Genomic DNA, 21,676 nt, shown 5'->3' with positions numbered 1-21,676 from the left:
GGGCTTTCTGTGGCTTGGAACACAACGCTCCTTACTTCGGGTGGGGAATGCCTGTATGTCCGCTCCCACTGTGAGACAGTGCACAGGAAAACACATCCAGTTAAACCACTACCCAGTAAACTTATCTTAAAATCACAAAGCAGCATGGTTCAGCATACTGGGCATCAGGAATGCAGCTGTGGGTTTCTGACTTCAGGAGTACAAAGCTTTAAATAGGATCTTTTTGTTAAAGTGCATTCCCAGAAATTAAAATTTGATTTTATTATTTATTTTGATACTAGCTTCAGAAGTGCCAATTCATATAAACATTTTTTCAAACCATGAATAGTGTTTAAAATAGACTATTAAGGAGTATATGTGCGGTTTCTTTAAAATACAATTAAATGGAACTGATGTTTATGATATAGAGAATATACCTTAGCATTTGAGAAACAAATACTTGCTGAAATGTAACATATTTTGCTGTGCATCATCATGCTTTCTAAAACCAACAGATCAAAAATCTTTACAATGTTATTATTGGTAAACTCTTTGAAAGATAAAATATCAGTGTGGAAAATATTGAAGAGCAATTTTCCACAAGACTACTGGCAGCTGCAGAAAGTAACGTATTTTCCTACATCAAGCCAACATGAAAATTTTTGCAGCAAGCATAGATTAAAAGATTTGTGAATGGAAGCTTGGATACGATTCATGTTCTGGTTGACTAAATATATCTAAAAATGTTTGTGATGCTTTCTATTTCTCTTAGGTTAAGAATTCTGATAATTTTTCATATCATTTTATACAGAGTGAATAATACAACCAGAATATAGAAACAATATATATTGAGAAATATATATAAATACATCACTTTAAATTCTGAAACTAAAAGGTACATGTGAATGTGTGTCTACTAGATATTACTGATATATAAACCCAGATCTTCAGTGTAAGTGCAAAGGATTGGCCTCAGGTCAACAAAATAAAAAGGAGACAGGCAGCCAAGGAATCCAAACTTATTATGAGCTCTTTGAGTGAGAGATCCCTGGAAATGGATGTACCTGGAAGCTAAAAGGTGTAGATCGCCAGCTGTATTTTAAAACATTTTATTTATTGTTTGGAATATATTGTTTTTCAGAGTCTTCCTGCTAGAATAACATAGCAGAGTTAATCTTTGCCAGTGAATGAAGTCTGCCTGTTTCCTTAGTGGGTGCCAAATAAGTGGTACTGCATAGTTGGTGCTGCTATTTTTAGAAGATTTTTTGGGATGCTGTTCTCAGATATGTCTTATTTTCTTCTTAATTGATGATTGTATCTCTGTCATCTGTAAGCCTTTACTAGTTAACAGTTTACTGTTATTCCTTCCATCTGCCTGGTCAGTCTTGTTTCAAGTCTTTTGACTCACAGCCACATCAATCCCAGCTTATGGTATATTGGGGTTTGATTGCAATTTTTCGAGATTTCAGCCATTCTCTGTGCAGACATGTGATTTCCTTTCCAGAGATCATGGGATGTTTGGTGACCATTCAAAATGGAAAATTTCCATGTAAAATGGGAAATACCTGTGGTACCTTTACATGACCTCCCTTCAAATCTAGTATCTGTTATGGTATGCTGATGCTCAGGTATCTGGTCATTTTTACTTGGACGGCACAGGAAGATTTATTTCACGGATAGGATGTCACTGTTTCCCACTGCCACGGGGCTCTGCCTGGAGCAAATACTTTGGATATTTTTGCCAAAGGGAGTGCTGAGAAGGACCAAGGTTTTAGAAAACCTGTCTGATTTACCCTGAACTCATCCCGAGCAGCTTATGGGAAGTGTGTCCTCCCTAATGGTACAGGGCTTGTACTGAGTACAGTGGTGGACCTACTACGCAAAGTTCCTTAGCTGAAGATGAGAGCTTTGCAAGAACAAATTGTTGTTGTTTAGTTGATGCAGTTAAAAGAAAAATCTTTTAAAAATGTGACACCCTGAAAAGCTCATTAGAATATCAGATTTGAGAAGAGGTCCCCTTTTATTGTGTTTTATTAATGAACCATAAACTTCTTAGCTACACAAATTACAGACAAATTTCCCTAATTTCCAGCACCACTCTGTTTTGTACAGCACCAGATGTGCAAGTCTCCAATGAATGCCTTCATCTGGAATGCATGATATTTGGGATTCCAGACATGGGAATTTGAGCTCCCAGGCAATATTTCATGTAACAGAAATAATTATTTGTGTGTATTGGAAAAGTTCACCTTCCTGGTGACATTACTGAACTGAATTCCCAATTTATTCCTTTAGATTAGAAACTGTCATTAGCAAAAAATGAAGAGCCAAAGTCTGGTTGCATTTTACCCAATATTACCATTTTCGTTCATTTGGGATATAGGGAATCCAGTGTTGGGACTGTGCTAAAGAGTCTCAGAACATTAACAAGATATTTTCCTACAAAAACTCATTCTAATGTTGTTGTGCTCATTCTGCCAAAAATTTCTGAAAGCAAACCTGTGTTCAGAGGAAAAATGAGTCAGTAACGAATAACTGAGACCAGCCATCTATCCCGAAAGTACTTATGTCACTGCTTAAGTTCTTTGTTTCTTTCAAGGCTGTGGTTATAAATCTCTTCATTAATACTTTAAGAGAAGGATTTTTAGAGTTTGATGTTCTTTATAATAACAGCCTTCAAGAATTACTGTCAACACAGTATCAAGAGGAGATATTATGGCAATGTAGCTTAGTGGGTGATTTATTTCTGAATGAGATAAATAATGGATTGTTTGCTAGAAAAAACACAGGTTCAAACTCATTATTGTTGGAGGAGTATTTTGTATGGGAGGTTCCTGTCCAAATGAGTTGTAAATTGAGAGTATTCATGCCCATGTCAAGTGACCGACCAATTCAAGCTGAAGTTCACACATCAGTTTTTGTTTAAAATAATCTTAATAACTCTATCAGTATTTTATTATGCAAAAACATTCACAGATACCAGAACTGTGAGCCTGGACATGCTGTTGGGCAATGTGGGAAAAGGCATCACAGGGCTGTATCAGTGTAACTGACCCTGCTTTGAGCAGGAGGTTGTTCTGGAGATTCCTGAGGTACCTTCCAACTTGGATTTTCTTATGATCCTATGATCCTCTCTGGGATGTGAAGTGGAGTCTGTGTGGGCAGGCCATGGTCTCCTGGGTGGAGAAAGAAAAAAGTCTGCCTATGGACCAGAAGAAGTTGAATTCACCCATTTTGGAGCTGGCACCAGGGGAAAAGTGCCAGTTTGTGGGATCAGAGCTCCCAGCCACAGCAGAAGTGGGGACCAGCGCCAAGGCATTGCTGACACCCTGAGAGGAGAGCAAAAGGGCTTTGCGCAGCCCTAACAGCCACTGAAAGCTGCTGGTTCGGAAAGCAGGGCTGGAGGACAGGACCTATTGTGTAAGGATGCAGAGAACAGATTGTTCTCTTTTAAATCTGTTATTATTTCATCTCTCTGGCTAAGGTGGGTGACAGGTTGGGTACGATTTAGATAATTTGGGTCTCTGAATGTCTCTTAGCTAATTCAGGTCTCTGAGTGTCTCTTAATCTGAACCTTAAGACATTACTCAAATGGGACTCTTTGAAACAAACATCTTAGTTGAAGAAACACCTGGCTATGCCACGAGCGGCAGGATCCGTGAAGTCTAGTTGCCTACATCTTTGGGTAGTAAATCCCCATCGCACCCACACCATAGTACTCCCAGGTGCCCTCACACCATATCTCGGCCTCACCTGCAATACCTCCAGGCTCCCCCTACAACCTCCCACCCTTCCCCAGAACACCCAGCTCTTGCTATTGATGCCAGACCCCCTCACCATAGTCTCTCCAGTTTATGCTGTGTATCTGATCTCATTCCACCTGCTCTTTTTTTGGCTGGAGTTCTGCGATACTTAAAAAAATTGTCATTTTTTTTCAGAGGCTGATGAAATTAATTATTCTCCTAAGGCAGTATTTCACCTGTCTGTTTCTATTTGTGAGCTGCTATGGTCTTCAGGGATATATGCTTTCTTCCAACACATAAATCTGGCTGAAAATTAAAAACCATGAAGGGGAAATAACTGCCGCTTGTATGATTACTGACCCTGCATTTTTTTTGAAGAGGTTCACCATATTCCCAGCAAGCAGGAGACAAGTGAGAATAGGGAGAGAATAACAGTTATTCAACAACAACTGTAGCAAGTTGTCCCATAGTTTGATTTTTATCAGTCTGTGAAAGGTTTTTCAGTCCTCTGAAAACATTTGTGACAGTGGGAAGAGTGCAAAGAAACATGAGATAAGGAATGTAATATTAATTTCAGTGTTCAGTGAAGCCTTAGGAAGGGAAACCTGTCCCGTGTGCTCTGGGGTGCAGCCTGTTGACATTTTGATTTTTGATGGAACATTTTCTAGCTTTAGACTAAAGAGTCAGGTTTTATCCTTCCCTTGTAAGCTGCTTTGCACATTGTGGATGCACCAGTTGCATCTCTGTAATTAATATTGAAATGAGTGTTTGTTAAGAAATGGGGTTAATTTGGCTATTTGAGGATTTCTCTATGTGGGTTGTAAAACAAAAACAGGCGATAAGGTTCCAGATTCTCACTTGGTCCAGCTCATCCACAGCTGTTGACAACATCCTTTGGGAACAGCAGGCAGCTAAAGCAGGTTAGAGCAGACTGCTCAAATCTTAACTGTGAAATGGATAGTGATACAGATGGCATGGGAGCAGTGAACTGAAAAGTGGTCCTAAAACCATCATTTTCCATTAGTTAGGATCTTTTAAGACCAACATTGTTTTCAGCATAGGATCTCATATGCTGTATCAGATTTTACTGGTTTAGATTTTAAGTGTTTTGAAGTTTTCATTGTGCTAATAAAATAGCTGAATTTTATGTAAAAATGTATCACATCAGAAAACCCCAGAGCATCAACTACCTGCAAACTCACATTTTTTCTGGAATCATGCAAACCCCTTTGCACTTCCAGTAGATATTCTAAAATACACAGCCATAAACTCACGGATAGAGAGAATCCAGATCAAGGTATGTAGGGAAAGTGTTGGACATAAGGAACTGATTAATTCTTCTGCGCTATGAAAAGCAATTCTTAAAATAAGCGTTGATTAATCTGATTAGACGCAAACCTTGCTTTCGTTTCTTTGCATTTTCCTGCCATGCAAAACCTTAGAATCATGGGACTCCAGGAAAATGCAGACTGGAAGGGACCTCAGGAGGTCTCTACTCCAACATCCTGCTCAAAGCAGGGTCTGACCAGGTTTCTCAGGGGCTTTTAAAAATCAGCAACAATGGAGAGAAACTGCCCTGCCTCCCTTGGGTGACTGCTGTCAGGTCCCCCCAGCTCAGGACATTGCATGATTCATGGTCATCTGTTCTCCAGGCTGAATGGGCCCTGGTCCTCAGCCTCTCGTTGCAGGGCAGGTGCTCCAGCCCTGGCCATCTTGGTGGCCTCTGCTGAACTGACCCCAGCAGATCGGCACTGCCAAGCTTGATCAGTACGTGTTGTTAAGAAAGGATCATACTCGTTGTAGAAGCATATAGGAAATAACTATGTGTTGCAAGGCCATTTACTTAATGCCTCTGTGTTACTTTAGAGGTGTCAACTACTTTAAAATCCACAGTAACTGTAACATTTTTTCTTGTAATACAGGAAAAGACAAAGATTTTTTTTCAGTTTTGAAGAATAATTTAGGTGATTGAATGATGTCTTGATTGAATATAGGCTTTAGAAGACTACACAAGCAAAATTTAGAAAAAACAGTAGGTTTTATACCAAAAAGTTGTAATATATTCATTAGCTTAGGGTTAAATGTAGATTTCAAATAGTTATGAATACTCAGTGCATTCAAAACCTAAAATCCATACAATCAGTGATAATAGAGTGCAATAGCTCATAAAACAGCAGACAAGGGCAACACTCTCTCCCAAACACTAGAAAAGGTGGAAAATGGAGGCACAGTTGTTGGCACTGTGTCAGCAGAGAGACAATGGATTCTTGTTCTGTTATTTCTCTGACTGCTTGGCAGATGCCACTGCAATAACCCTTTATTTAAAATGTAGAAAAAATAGAACTTGCTTTCTTTTATGATCACACAATGCAAAATACTAATGAAAATGTTGGATTTCCTTTAGCTGAGAAGAAAGTATTGTCCTCATCTGCTTTCAGTCAGCAAGAAGCTCTAATCATTCCAGTCACATAAAACTAGATAGAATTTAAAAAACGTGGTTTTGTTCTCTGATAGAAGGGAAAGGAAGATGAAAATGTTTATATACAGTTTAAAATGGTAGTTCTTACTTTTTTCCTCTTTCATAATGGCTATTTACTGTTCTCTTGTATCCTTCTTTTCTACTCACACCTTTCAACCAAATAAAAGTTTGGTGGTTTTTAGGACTGCAAAAGAAAGTTCTTATAAATTGTAAAATGTAGAGTCTGGAGCTGCCTGTGTACCCTTCTGCTTCCAGTAACCTTAGATCCATTCTCTGTAATACAAGCTATAATCATACGTTCATCTCATTCGTTTTTCTATTTGATGACATTTGTTTTATTCAAATCTTGGCTAAAGAAAGCACTTATACAGATGCTTAAATCAATCCCTAATCAGAGCAGCATTTCCTAAGGGTAAGCAGCCTAGCATAGGTTTCTATGTTAAACCATAAAAACTTAAATCTGCTTCATCTTGGGCTGATGTTACCATTTAACTGCCATATTCCTCTCTTTATATTTACTCTGGTTTATGGAAAATCATCATATTCTCAAGCGTATTTTTTTTAATGCCAAAGAGCAAGAAACCCACCTCACCCTAATGAATGAAATGGAAATTGTTTTGAAGTTGACTCAAAACTTGTCTGTCAAGGTGGAGGGTGGCTTTCTCAGCCTACTCACAAGACAGCTCTTCTGACAACACTAAAAGAGACTAAACATGAAAAATTATAGCACTATTTTTTCTTATGAGGAAGTAAAAAGCTGGCAAAAAAAATGAACAACTCACTTTTGTCAATAATTCAACTAATACTTTTGACTGAAACAAGAGGTGGTTTTTGCATGTGGTTTTGGGGTAGTATAGCCACATTAGAAAAAAAGGTGCAGAATATGTTTAGAAAAAGAGCTCAGAGCCCCATTCTCTACTTGTCTTGTAAGTGTGTGCTGGACCATGTCTACAGTCAAAAACGTATACATCATGCCAACACCCAGAATGATGCACAGACAACTGCACACTTTAAAAGTGCCTCAGCTGAAGTGTGGTTGAAGTTGTAGGTTTTAAAAGTGCATGTTTTGCTTGGGATGCACTGAATGAGATGAAAGTTCTGCAAGGGCACTTGGGCACAGGTTGAAACATTGAATGCAACACTGAAAGGATTACAATGAGCTTTCCAGGGTGCTGAGATAGTGTGTGGGAGGGAGAAGCAGCCCATCACTGCACGTAGTGTGTTTTATCCCAACCCAGTGACAGTTTCTGAGTTTCTGCCAGAAATATAAATGTTTTGGTGTGGACTTCATCAGTGGCAACGTGGTCTCAGGTAAAGCTAGTCAATATGGGTACACATGCTCTTGCTTCCATATGCAGAAATGCACACATGCGGCTTTAAATATTGTTCTAATACCAAAAACATTTGCAAAAGGACACTTTGATTTATTTCCTTGGTGTTTATTGAATCTTGCTGAGAAAGGTTTTGACATTTGTTCTGCATTTTCTGTCTCTTAGACTTTACTATTATTTTCAAAATTTAATCAAAGTGTTCACAGTGCCCTTAGAAAAGTACCCTTTCAAGTCCCTTTCCCCACATGGGCAGGCCCCAGAGATGAATTCAGAGATGAGAGAAAGTGATGTGTTTCTTGTTCTTCTTGCATTTACTCCATATGAATGCAAAGGAATCTTAAATGAAAATGAAAACTTTTCACTGCTGATCAAGGCCTTCAGAGTAAGTGTGCTAATTCCAGTCTCCTGAACAAATGTCTACATAAGTGATTACATCTTTCCAAATTTCCTTGACAGTTTCTGTTGAATATGGTCAAGACAGATGACTTTTTTTTGTAGTATCTCAGGGAAGAAACCATTGGGAGACAGGCAGGAAAAGGCAGTGTCAAAAATAGGCGTTTTGAAACACACTAATACCTGCTACTTTAATTAGACTGTGCTTGCATGTCAAGTGGAAACTGAAAAAACAACTTACAGTCATTTAACCAGTAGCTGAAAGCCTCCTGCCCAAGCACCTTTTGGATCAGCAGCCATGAGTGCTCTGTGCATTTTTCCTGCTGGCCCCAACACCAGCACAATCTCCCAGTCAGGTTTAATATGTTAGTTTTGGCTGCAGTTGGACGAAATTGTCACTGGATGTTTTAGCCATGGTAGGAGACACGGGCTAAACTGTAGCTCAGGTTCACCTTCTGCCATGCACAGTAAATGCTCATCAAATCACCTTTGCAGGGCACTGCAAGAAAATGTTTCACTCTCCTGCCAAGAAAGGCTGGACAAAACTACCCTGTGTATTTAATTTCCGGAAGGCCTATTCCCTATCTTGCTTTCGAAGTTATTTTATTTGAATATCTCTTAATTAGGTGGTATTGGAGAAGCATATGTTTTTAAAAAAAGACAACAGCTACAATAGGACAACCCTTCAAGCAGAGATGGTCATGCAAATTTAAAAATGCATTAAAAATCAAACAGTTTACTTGCGTAAAGAGGGCAAATATCTACCCTGGCCTCAGGGCACTGCTGCCGTGCGGCCTTTCTGCACAGGGAGCCAGCAGAGCCAGGCAGCACAGGGCAGTGTCCGTGCAGTCAGTGTAGTGCCCGTGCAGTCAGTGCCCATGCAGTCAGCGCACGTGCCGTCAGTGTAGTGTCCGTGCAGTCAGTGTGCATGCACGGCTCAGTCCCACCTACCCTCCTGCCTGTGCCCCTCAGCTGAAACACTCTCTTTAAAATGCAACCCACTAACAAAAGTGTGCTAGCAATGCATGTGAATCCAGTGTGAAATATGAGATACTTCAGCATAAAATCACAACAGCAATTAATGGGTATGCATTGCTCTGTTTTCCATTCCAGCCCCAGCTCATCAGTTGCCCAGCATCAGCCACCCCCCACAGCGACAGGGAGAGAGCATGGTCTGTACTGTCATAGAACAGAATCATAGAATCATTTTGGTTGGAAGACACCCTCAGGATCATCGAGTCCAACCATAACCTAACCTAACTCTAGCACTAAACCACATCCCTAAGAACATCGTCTGAACGCTTTCTAAACACCTCCAGGGATGATGACTCCACTACTTCCCTGGGCAGCCTGTTCCAATGCCTGACAACCCTTTCATTGAAGAATTTTTTCCTGATATCCAACCTAAACCTCCCCTAGCGCAACTCAGGGCCATTTCCTCTCATCCTATCACTTGCTACTTGGGAGAAGAGACCAACACCCTCCATGCTACAACCTGTTTTAAGGTAGTTGTAGACAGCGATAAGGTCTCCTCTCAGTCAGTGGGTCAGACCTTATTTGAGGGGACAGTACTGTGGGGTTTGGGAAGACCAGCCTCAGCTTCGTATGGTCAGTTACTGATTTCCCTGGAGCTGGTGTAGTGGATGTCACCCTAAATTTCCTCCAGCAGTCATGACTCATTGCACAGAGCAATGCAGCTGCTAGCAGCAGACACAGAGTTGAACTCTGCTGGTGCAGGTAAAAAAAATAATCTTGTTTTCCTTGGTCCTGGTGAAAACCTTTTTGGGCATCACAAGTGGAGCATTTTACTGTAGGAAACCTGAGTGTTTTCCCAGCCCCCACCCAGACGAATTTGTCCCAGTGCCTTCCCTCGCCAGGGAAAGGTGCAGATGCTGAGCATCCCTGCAAGGGCAGAGAGCACCATGTGTGTGAACCTCAGGGCAGGACCAAATGGTGATGACTTCAGAAGAAGGCCTGGGACAAGTATTCTGCTCCTGGGAGCACAGCTCAGTGTGCTGTGTTACATCAGCAGGAGGCTGGAGGGACATCTCTCTGTCTACAGGTTCAGGAATGTATGCAAGCACCTCTGGATTTCTTTCTCACGAATCACCTGGCATGATTTCTGTCACCACACAGGGAACAAATTGATATTACTCAGGCTATGTTCAGAGGAGCTGGCAATACTGCACTCGAATGAAGTGTTTTGAAGGTTGCTAGCACTTGAGCAGGGTGGCACTTTAAGTCTTATTTCACAGGTGACATGAATTACCTATAGTTCAAGTAGAGAATCAGCAAGTCATATTTCTTTTTTGCTTTTCAGTGACAATCTAAAAGTCTTTATTGGCACCTGATTTCAACTTGAATAGTTGCGGTTTAGGACGCAAAACTCTTTACAGAATTGCTGTAATGGAAGTGTGGGGTTAGTAATGTCTTGAATTGCCAGTGAGCCTTGGCACCTGATATAGTCTTCTTGTGTTCAAATCTCTTCTTCTGTCAGCAGTTTATCTCCTTTTGGTACCTTTAAAAACACATTTTCCTCTGTCTCTTGCATAGCCGCAAGCAGACAAATACATCTAGTCTAACGGAAGTGTGAAGTTAATATAAAGAGGAACCTTATTACCTCTAAGTCGTTTTTCTTTCTAAGCTCTCACTCACTATGTCAGGATGTTCTTTTTCCCTCCCATTTTTCTTTTATTTCTCACCCCTTTGGAAAGATTCATTCCTAGTGAGAAATTACCTCTGGGGACACACAGAGCATATGTCTTGCCTTTTGGTTGACTGACAGGCTAGATTTGATTAGTCACTTGCCCTTTAGCTGGAAATAAATGGCATACAGTGACAGAGTGGGACTGTAGACAGGTATGGAGTAACACCAATTAATAGTTAGTAAAAACCCTTCATCTAAGCAATATTTAACAGCATTAAAGACGGTTCAGAACTTTTGAAAAACAGCATAGATATCAGTTAATGGATATCATAGAATCATAGAATGGTTTGGGTTGGAAGGGACATTAAGCGTCATCTAGTCTAACCCCGCTGCCATGGGCAGGGACACCTTCCACTAGACCAGGTTGCTCACAGCCCCGTCCAGCCTGGCCTTGAACACTGCCAGGGATGGGGCAGCCACAGCTTCTCTGGGCAGCCTGTTCCAGTGCATCACCATCCTCATGGTGAAAATGTCTGTTTTATATCTATATACATCAAGAAAGCAAACGCCCATAATTAATTATTGAATATTTTTCTTTCTCTAGTAGAGTCTTGTTCAGGCATTGCCAGTATTATTTTTCCTGTAATTACTATAAATACTATGTAGTTTTTAGACTTGAATATCAATATAGGGCTGAATATGTTTTTGGATGTTACATATTTTTAAAAGAGAGAAATCCACATTCATGATCCTGTTCAATTAATCTCACCTGTCAGGTAGGAATACCACCAACAAAGAAAGTTCAATACAGAAAAGGTACATTTTGCACTTCTTTCTAAAAGTAGCTTAGTTCATACATAATTTCACTGCATTATTGTCATTTGCTCCATGAATAAAGCATAACTACAGAGAAAAACAAGCAGATAATACTGGAAAACTGACAGAAGCAATACCCTTAGTAATTCTCTGAAGCTACGCCGGCCGGTGCAGAACTCATGCATATGCCTGTTGCAAAAGTAATGCTAATGTAAGCATATGCTGTAGGAAGTGGTGCCCTTCCTGCATGGCCCTGCTGTCCCCAGGGTGCAGATCGCTCCTGCTGTGGAGCAGCAATAATTGGCTCCTAGTCGGCATTATCAAGCGAGGGATGATAGACACGGAAAGATGCAGATAATTCAACTGGCTGCTGGCTCTCTCCCCAAATCCCCTTTTTCTCACACGCATGCAGAGATCCAGTAAACAGTACACGGTTTGGTATTATTGGCGTTTGTTTGCATTCAGACACATACTCGAGCTCCCCTCTGCATGTGGTCGGTGTTTTGAGAGTTTGCTCCTATCTGCCTCATAAAGGAATTTTGTGGTTGCCGTCGTTGTTGCGTAGATCCTGAATTGTATCCTGGGCTGTTGCATAAACAGCAGCTCTGAAGTCTCAGTCCACTGCTAATGTAAGTTTTCTTCCTTACTGTCTGCAAAGACAGCCTGTCAGCCTGGGGAGGGGAGAGAAATGTTGTACAAAATACCTTCTGTGCCTTAGGTGTGGCATTTTCTTCTATGTGCCCAGGAGCACAATGGGTCAGGTTTTTTTGCTCAAAACATGAAATTCCCACTATGAAACATATTTGCAAAACATATGTGTTTGTGCTGGGTTGGAGCCCAAGCTGGCTGTGGGATGCTCTGCCAATTTCATCTGCTAGAGGAAGTCACTGTATCTGATGATTTTAGAGAAGCCTGGGCACATTTGATTTTTTAGATTGTTTGGTCCCATTTTGACTTGTTTGCCCTCATGTGCCTGTGAGGGAATTTGTAGAAATGTATGCAGTGATCATGGTTTCTTGCATATTTATCATGTTTTAGTCCATGCTTTTAAATAAGATTTAAAGTTTCAGCTTTCTTGCCTTTCTTTATGTGCTGGGGTGATGTATTTGGTTTTATTTTAGTTTTTACTCAGTATGGTCACTGGTCATGATAGCAGGTGAAGAAATGCTGATGAAGAGCTATGGCATGATGTTTTGCTGTATTTTACACAAGCGTTTGAAATCCTAAAATAGTTTCCCTGGTGCACATGGTAGGGACTACAACCAAAACCTCACATTGATAATGCCATCCCAGGACTGTGGCTATAATACTGTTGCTACATTTAAAGCTCAGCTCCAGCTTTACATGTGCCTTGGAAGGTCCAAGCAGCAAGAAAAAGTGATAGAGCTCTCATCCCACAAGCAGAACAGAAAGGCTATTTCAAGGAGTTCATGTGGATCTATCATGAGCCCATTAATGTTAATTGTTTCCATTACTGACTTGGAGAAAGGATGAAGAGCATGTGTGAAGAGTGCGTATGAGTCTAGACAGATGTTAGAAGAACTTTGACTGCAAGAAATCAGACTTCAAAGGCAACACTGACAAATAGTAAAAGGTTTTGAAATCTCCAAGATGAAACTGAAGTTGTGAAGTACTACACTTTGAAAAGAGGGATTAAATGAGCAATTGGAAACAAAGAATAACTAGCACTGCTAGCATGACAGCTCTGTAGGAGAAAAACATATCAGATTGCATTGTGTATCTAGCTGTGTATGTGAAAACAAAATGACATCTCTTTCTCCATGGTACATTAGCTGGTCTGTTAGTTGTAGGTCATTAATGGAAAATAATTATTCTTTAGACAAAACTGGTGAGACTTCAAGTAAGAAACTCTATGTGAAGCTGTAGGCATATCAGTTCCTCAAAGATGGAGACAGACTGAGAGATACCAGAGGAGACCAAGGAAAGAGCACGTTGTTCAGAAAGTAAATGGCTGGAGGACAGGGCGTGTGAGGTACGGGGCTTGTTAATTTGAGAAAAAAAAAAAAAAAAGTGATTTCCCAACAACAACAAATAAAGGATCTCCTGTTTTGTTTGGCAAAGACCTAGGGCAGTCAGCTTACTCATCTCTCCCTTTGTTTCCAGAGAGGATTTCTGGACACCAGCTCAGCCTTTATATTTCTATCAGTAGCATAAAACAGTACTGCCGTTGCTATTGCCTATTGGATTGTGTGAACATTAATTTCACAGGGCAGCAGCTTTGGGACCATTTCTTCTGTTCTGCCGTGAGACGGGTAGATTTTTTCAGGCAAAGTGATGTGCTTAGCTTTGTGATGTGCTTAGCTTTGCGATGTGCTTACCCTTACTGATCTCTTTGGTTTAGGAACTTTCTTTTGCTATGCTCAGAAACAATCCCTACAAATTATTCTACAAATTTAAAAAAGTACAGAAAGAAGAGCACAGTAAGAAAGCAGAATTAGACTTCTGATTTGATTAGTCGTGCACGTAGATATACATATGCATATATAAATAAGTTCGCTACATTATTTATTGTTGTCTTTTTTATGTTCACAGGGCTACAGCTACTCATAGGGGCCAAGTTATATTCAAGGATGCCTTAGCACAACAGCTGTGTGAACAGGGAGGTAAGAGCCGCCACCCTTTAAAAAGTATCTGGTATATGTGGTTTTCTATTTTACTTGCATGTCAGTGTAGCTCATCATTAAAGCTATTTCTTAAAAAACATAGTGTCAAGATCTTCTTTATATTCTTAGAACTGATATTTTATTTGGTTTCATACTTCCCACTAGCTCTCTGGGAGACATTCAAAACCCGCCTGGACGCCTTCCTGTGTAACCTCACCTAGGTGTTCCTGCTCTGGCAGGGGGATTGGACTAGATGATCTTTCGAAGTCCCTTCCAATCCCTAACATTCTGTGATTCTGTGATTCTGTGAAACTCTCTGTCCTCTCTGCTGAACATGGGGGAATATACAAACGTTATAGCAAATCTTATTTCATCATACACTCACTTGAAATCAGCCCGTAAGAACCAACATTTGTTTTTTGTCAATGCCACAAGCTGAGTTTTAACTCTCACTGTATTAAAAATAAGCAAAAAAGGCAACATGCCTGCAGCAAAAGCTTCATTTGCCATCCAGCTCACATGTATCTTTGTGAAGAACCTGCTTTCCCATTTGTGAAAGTAGGCCATCAAATTTTTGCCTGTCACTTACAGCATTTGATCATTTTTATAGCTAAACAAAATGTTTGACTTAAGCAAACTTTACAAATCTAATTGTTTGCATAGCTTATCATATATATCCTTTTGATGAATAACCTAAAAATAAATGTGCTGTTGTGAGCTGTTGTCTAGAAACAGTACACTGCTTTCAACCTGCTTTATTAAAACAGTGGGAAGTAGAGAAAGTATCTATCATTTTTGGTACAGGAGAGAAAGGAATTTCTGTGCTGATCCAGTTTTCTCCACAAAATTCCAGTGATATTTCCATGTGAAAAGAGACAACATAACATAGGCCAACCAGTCTGAAATAATTATTTCAAAATTAGAAATGTGTTGTCATATTAACAAACAAGAGAAAATCCTCCAGAATAGATCTTTTTTGGGCATTAGACCTCTAGTGTGTGTGTGTTTGTTTGTTTCCTATGATCTTGGGAATATCTGTGCAATTCTTTTTGCAATAAGAAGCTGTTGAACATTATGTCAGGAGCATATATTGCGTTATTCATATAAGGTATGAATACTAGCTCCACGATAATGAGGGGAAAGTATTTCTATTTTCAATTTCAGTATCTGAGTTTTCAGAATTTTAATATTTCAATGCAAAGTAGGAAGGGGGATTCAGAGAGGTGACTGAAGCTGTCAGCTAACAAGTTGGGAAGATAGAATTAGTTATATTTTGAATGAATTAGAAAAATCTAACACAGGTACTGGCAATCAGAAGGGAGTGTTATAATGATCTGAGTGGAGGGTGATTCAGCTAGGCATGTATCAGTATTTTTACTATGTGGCAGGGAAAACATCTGGAAAAATTACCAAAATGCATTTGGTATTCAGAACAGGAGATAAGTTGTTTCCCATAATGTGGATGTGGAAGAGTAGCGTTTCAGTGGCTAGTACAGGGGGTTTGGGAACAGAAGTGCTGGCAGGATCACCATTTGGGGTGTGCTAAGGAGGATGGTGAAGGTATCTCACACAGGCAACTCTTGGGATGGGCACAAGTCAAGAGTGGAAAAATCAATATGTGGAGTCATCAGCATAAAATGGTGAAAAACTTCAAATCAGATTAAATTCTCTGAAGCAGGGCTGTGCAGTGAGAGCACTGTGGCCAAAGGCGGTCTGTGGTGGCCAGAACAAGTAAGGAAAGGAGAAAGAAGTAGAAGACATATTGATGGCCAAGTGACAGAGAGCCGGAGAACTGGCAGTGACCAGCGTGAAGAAAGCTACATGCAGACAAGCTGGGAGGAAATATATGACTATCAGTGTCGGAACTGGTAGCATGGTAAAGGAGAACACAGGCAAAGCAGTGAGACTTCTCCCTGCTAGAAGAAAATACCTTGATAAGCAGAGACTAGGGAGTAGAAATCCATCCATACAGGCTTTGTTAATCCTTTCTTCAGACATGCTGTACCAGGAATTTTTAGTCCGAAAGCTGACAGCAGAAATTGCAATTCTTTCACCCTTCTCTGCTTTACATTTCTCCAGTTTTGGAGCATAAGCTAACTTTTAACAATACTTCGTTGCTTAGAACAGTAAGTCATTACAGTACTGTCTATTGTCCCCAAGTTCACAGGCACTCTGCGTGACTGGCAGAAAATGGTATTTGTGTATCAGTTGTGTGTAGAGAGTAAAAGATGCTGAGATGGGCCTTCACTGACTGCTCAGCCATGACAATCCCTTTGCCTTCTCCTCACACCCAACCAGTGATAGCCACGTCCTGCACCGCTTCCCTGAAAGGGCCTCCAGCTTCCCCACCTTGTTGCGGTCTCCTGCATCCTCATTATTTTATGTTACCTGTGAGTTTCCTATCAATTCTCTTTGCTTTATACAGTCACTTCACAGACTTTGTGGATTTGTCTCCTCCAAAATATTTGATGTCATTGTGGTAACTCTGCAAACATCAGGTTTGACGCAGTCAAGGATCAGTGTTTTATGAGCAGTACACAGTGTATAACAGCCATGGCTATAAAATTAGTCGTCATATTTCCCTTTAATATTGATGTGCAACCTTCTCAGAAGTTCTCTTGGTCCTTCTCGGTCCTTTACTGTGTTCAGTTTTGGGTCCCTCACTACAGGAAAGGAATTGAGGTGCCGGAGTGTGTCCAAAGAGCAAGGAAATTGGTGAAGGGTCTGGAGCTCAAGTCTGATGAGGAGCGCCTGAGGGAACTGGGACTGTTCAGCCTGGAGAAAACGAGGCTGAGGGGAGACCTGATCGCTGTCTACAACTGCCTGAAAGGAGGTTGTAGCGAGGTGGGGGTTGGTCTCTTCTCCCAAGTAACAAGTTATAGGACAAGAGGAAATGGCCTCAAGTTGCACTAGGGGAGGTTTAGATTGGATATTAGGAAAAATCTCTTCACAGAAAGGGTTGTCGGGCATTGGAACAGGCTGCCCAGGGAAGTGGTGGAGTCACCATCCCTGGGAGTGTTTAAAAGATGCATAGGTGAGGTGTTTAGGAACATGGGCTAGTGGTGGACTTGGTAGTGCTAGGTTAACATTTGGACTTGATGATCTGAAAGGTCTTTTCAAAGCTAAACGATTCTATGATTCTCCCAGATTTTTATCCTCATGAAGGCCTCTCTCTCCTTAGTTTCCTACCTTAGCCACAGTTTTCCTGACCCAGCTAGTCAACTATCCCATTTGCCCGTTGCTCTTCCTCCCATCCATTCCAGCACCAGGCTCTCCTCATCCCTTTTATTCTTATTTCTTCAGCATTGCATTGTCACCCTAACCAGTGTATACTGTCATAGCTCTTACACTATTAGGATTAAAATCTCTACTCAAAAAAAAGATGCTTTATTTGAAGCAAACCTCACTATTAATTTAAAGAAAGGGTTCTTTCAGAAAGAATTAGTGAATTTATTTAGATGCAAATATAATATTAAGATATATACAAAATAGCAGGGTAGATTGACATAAATGAGGTTTTATGGTCTGTTTCTGGCCAAAAAATTACTATGCTGAAGTGTTGTAGTAAATGATATAACATATAAAGTAAAGAAAACAAAACCACAGGGCAACTTCATGGATTTATTACAGAATGTCTTTTTAATAAGTATGTTCACTGGAGACGATATAAGACTTTGTAACTAGTACAAAGGATATAGATGAAGCAAGGAATTTCAGAAATCATGTTGACTGTGGCTGTCCACCCTCAGATGCGCATTAGTAAATCCTAACAGAGTTAATGGGATTTGTGCAGTGAAAGGAAAATATAGGTCTGATTTTGAAGAGAATTAGAGGGTGATAAAGGGCAGCGTTAAGGGATGGCAATGCCAAATAAGCAACCCTATATATAGTGTAAATGGAATAAGGAATGATGCTATAGGGAAAGACAGCAAGGAAACTAAAATAATCACTCGAAAAGCTGTGTGGTCGGCATATAATGCATATTTTAGGAAGCTAAAGAGATCTTTGAGAACCGATGTGAGCTTTAAAGTTTACAACAATTTTATTGGATATTGAAGAAAGGAAATGTAAAGAATATCAGACAAAAGACTCAATTCAACACAAATAGGTAAGAACACAAATCCTGCATAAGCCAGAATAGTAAAGATAGATGTCTTGTAAATACTTTTAAGGACAAATAAGTATGCTAATGACTGATGATATTCTTGCCATTAATAATATCTTTAATTAACAATATCTTTAACTCGATGATCTAATGGCAAAATAAATGGAAAATAAACTTGTGCAGATTGATTCCTGGTTTTTTTCCTGACTTGAGTAGAACAAAAATCATACATTAATAAACAGCAGCATAATTAAAATGGAGTTGACCAAACATCAGACCCGGCTGCATGGTACGGTACAACTCAAAAGAATTTAGGTCTGTGTGAAAACAGCGATGCTGCTGGGAGGAGCAGCTGATGGTGCAGGGATGGATGCAGCCAGCACTTGCATCACACAACCCTGCCTGCCTCTGCTGCACCAGGTAAATTTAAAGGGTTTAAGAGACCATGTTCCTGGTACACTATGTAACTTTGGACCAGTACTCCAGTTCTTTGGAATAAGGACCACACTGGGAGATTCATGAGCATGTAATTTAGTTTTGACTGACTAGAGAAGAATCTCTGAAGAGTAAAACCTAAGAGATGGAAAAGATGAAGGAAGTTGTTCTCTCCTAGTGCAAAATCATCCCTTTCAACGTAGTTCCCAGAATTTTATACAATGTCATACTCAATGCCACAAATGATAGGATTGGGATTCCTTTCTTAAGAAACCACTCTACAGTCTGACAGATGTTTCCATATGAAAATAAATCCTGAGAACTGGCCCAGATTCTCTTTTATTTGATAGCTTTTGCCTGACTGTTTGTGGAAGACCTTTTAGGCATGTTTTGTACCTTGTAAATATGGATTTAAGAACACTCTGAAAAACAAATGCAAAACAGATTGCAGGCTCTCAGGCTTGACCAGAGCAGTATTTTACAGAACAGAAGACTGGAGTTCAGAGCTGACATATTGTTCCTTGGCTTATGTGTCAGCGAGAATAATGCAGCCCTCGGGCAACACACTGACTCTCTCTAAGGGGATGTTCAGCCTCTATCACTCAATAACAACTTTGTTTACCAGTAGAGAGAAAGTATTGGCAGGAGCCTAAATAAAAGCATTCATTTTCTTTTTCATCTTCATCCGGCTGCTAATGACAAGGAAATTAGACTTTTTCATAATCTGCAAAATAGAATATACCTCTTTCCATATCTCATTTGTGATGACCAGCTAATGGCTGCTGGTTGTTGACCTCTGAGCACAGTGTTTCTCTGGGAACATTTGAGCATTTGTTTCTGTAATTAATTTTCCTTTTATATTTAAAAATAAAAAAGTTCAGGGTTCTGAGGGAAAAAAAAAAAAAGTCTATTAATTTTCCAGTGAGTTTTAAGAATATTGTCTTATGCTGTATTCCCTACATATTCTTGTAAACAGGTTTGACCCCACAGATCTATGGAATACTGGCATCAGCAGGACAAACTGGAGTTTCTGGAACACATGTTTAATTTGCATTATGCTACCTCTTTTTATCTTAATGAAGGCTAGTTTTGCTTAGCAGTTAATCATTACCACATCTAATGATATTATTTATTATTTTTTTCCACCGACAGTAAGACCATCACAAAATCTTGTTTCCCTCCTCGTATTCCTGCTTCTCAATCTGAAGATGACATTCCCTTCCTAGTTCTCTTGTATTTCCTTCCCTTTCAGTTTAAACAAAACAGGGTATATTTTTCTATTGGTTTAACTTTTCAGTAGCCTTACATCATCTACAGAAAATTTTAACCTTTTACTCCAAAAGATGCCTTCATTCTCCCCCATCCTATTGATACAGAGTCCCACAATGACATCAATGAATTCTGAATTCCCTGTTACTTCCCTCAAGTTTCTCACGCTTCCAGTTGACTGTGGCCTTTCTTTCTCTGAATCACTTTGCATTGTGCACTTTCTTCTGTGGTTTTCCTTACCAAGGGATTGCCTTGTGTTTGTGATGTGCCTGTGAGTGCCTGTGATAGAAGACAAGGATCCTACATTTCCTTACATTTTCTCATGTTGCGTTTGCTCATGCCTCTTAGATTGTGAACTCCTTTGAGCTCCATTTCCATTCTTTGCTTAGAACAATTCATCTTTTATAAAGCTCTGTATGTACTCAGGGTGCTAGTTAAAAATCAAATAATAAATTAATTTACGTTAGAGGCTGAGAGAGTTGGGGTTGTTCAGCCTAGGGAAGAGAAGGCTCCAGGGAGACCTTGTTGCAGCCTTTCGATCCTTAAAAGGGACTTTTTAACAGGGCCTGCTGCAATAAGATAACGGGTAATGGTTTTAAACTAAAAGAGGCGAGACTCAGGCTAGATATGAAGAAGAAATTTTTTACAATGAGGGTGGTGAAGCACTGTCCCAGGTTCCCCAGAGAGGTGGTAGATGCCCCATCCCTGGAGACATCCCAGGCCAGGCTGGGCAGGGCTCTGAGCAACCTGATCTAGTTGAAGATGTCCCTGCTCGTTGCAGTGGGGTTGGACTAGATGACCTTTGAAGGTCCCTTCCAACTCAAACCATTCTATGATTCTATGAAATTGACAAAAAAGACAGATGTGAAAATATGTTAGAACTACTGCAATTGTTTTTGTGTGATGCTCTACATCTTTAGTATTTTGGAGACCTCAACTACAATATTTGAAGATCAACACAGTGGTCTCTTGTAATGAAGTACAAAATGTAACACAGAAATTATTCATAAAAAGGTTTAAGTCTGGGTTTATCACTAATTAAATGGTACCTTCACAATCTTTTGTCATATTCAACTCTGGAATTCGAATTACAATTTAGATGATGGAATACCTGAGGCAAAAATGCTTTGGCTTCTCAGATCCTGTAAATATCTGGGAAAAATAACACCTCAACATAAAGTCTTTATCTGTAAGAGCAACATTTTGTCAAACATTAAGTGTTTAATTAAGTCCACCTTTGTTTTTTAAATGAGTGATCAGTAGCACTCGTGTGTATCTGCACAATTCTTTTGCTTCTGTCTATTGGTAAGCAGTTTTGTTTTGCAATATACTATGCACATAACTGAAGAGCTGTTTTAGGAAAAATTCTCAGATAGCAGTTGTCTATTCTTCAGACACATAAACAGCTAGTTATATTTTTTAAAATGCTTAAGTCAAAGGAGTTTGCAAACATAAAGATTCCATGTTTGTGCTATACCTGTGCCTTTTGGCTGAATGCTGAAATTTTGCATAATAACTTCACAAAGTATCGTTAGTGATTGTGTGTATCCTGGGCTTGACTGCCTTCCAAAGAGCAATTCCAGGTGACCTGGAATGAATGAGGACCTAGTTTTTCATTTTCATTTTGAGGTCTGAACTGCTCTTGTTGGAGAGGAAGTTCTCTTTCTGTTGAGTTATGCTCAATGGCTAATTGAATTTGCTTGGTCAAGTAATGAGTCTGCCTATGATGTGTCCTGACATGACCATCCTCCCTGTAGATGCACAATTAGCAGACTGGCTCTCAGCCACACCTCCGTACACAATGGATCATAACTTAGTGATGGTCTGGAACTAGTGAAAGGGGTAATACAGAACA

The 21,676-nt window shown here is 39.9% G+C and overlaps 1 protein-coding gene across 1 annotated transcript in view; it reads left to right on the top strand.

The window, feature by feature from the left end:
• The window catches only part of RELN (reelin), a 289,052-nt gene that overhangs the window by 102,166 nt on the left and 165,210 nt on the right, over positions 1–21,676 (top strand). Inside the window, exon 4 of the mRNA XM_065628247.1 lies at positions 13,942–14,012. Within this exon, the coding sequence (XP_065484319.1) occupies positions 13,942–14,012 (71 nt within the window). The remainder of the gene's footprint in view (positions 1–13,941; positions 14,013–21,676) is intronic.

This window comes from Caloenas nicobarica, chromosome 1 (assembly GCF_036013445.1).
Source record: "Caloenas nicobarica isolate bCalNic1 chromosome 1, bCalNic1.hap1, whole genome shotgun sequence".
NCBI lineage: Eukaryota > Metazoa > Chordata > Aves > Columbiformes > Columbidae > Caloenas > Caloenas nicobarica.
The sequence above is the reverse complement of the archived record's forward strand: the minus strand, read 5'-3'. Positions and strand labels throughout refer to the sequence as shown.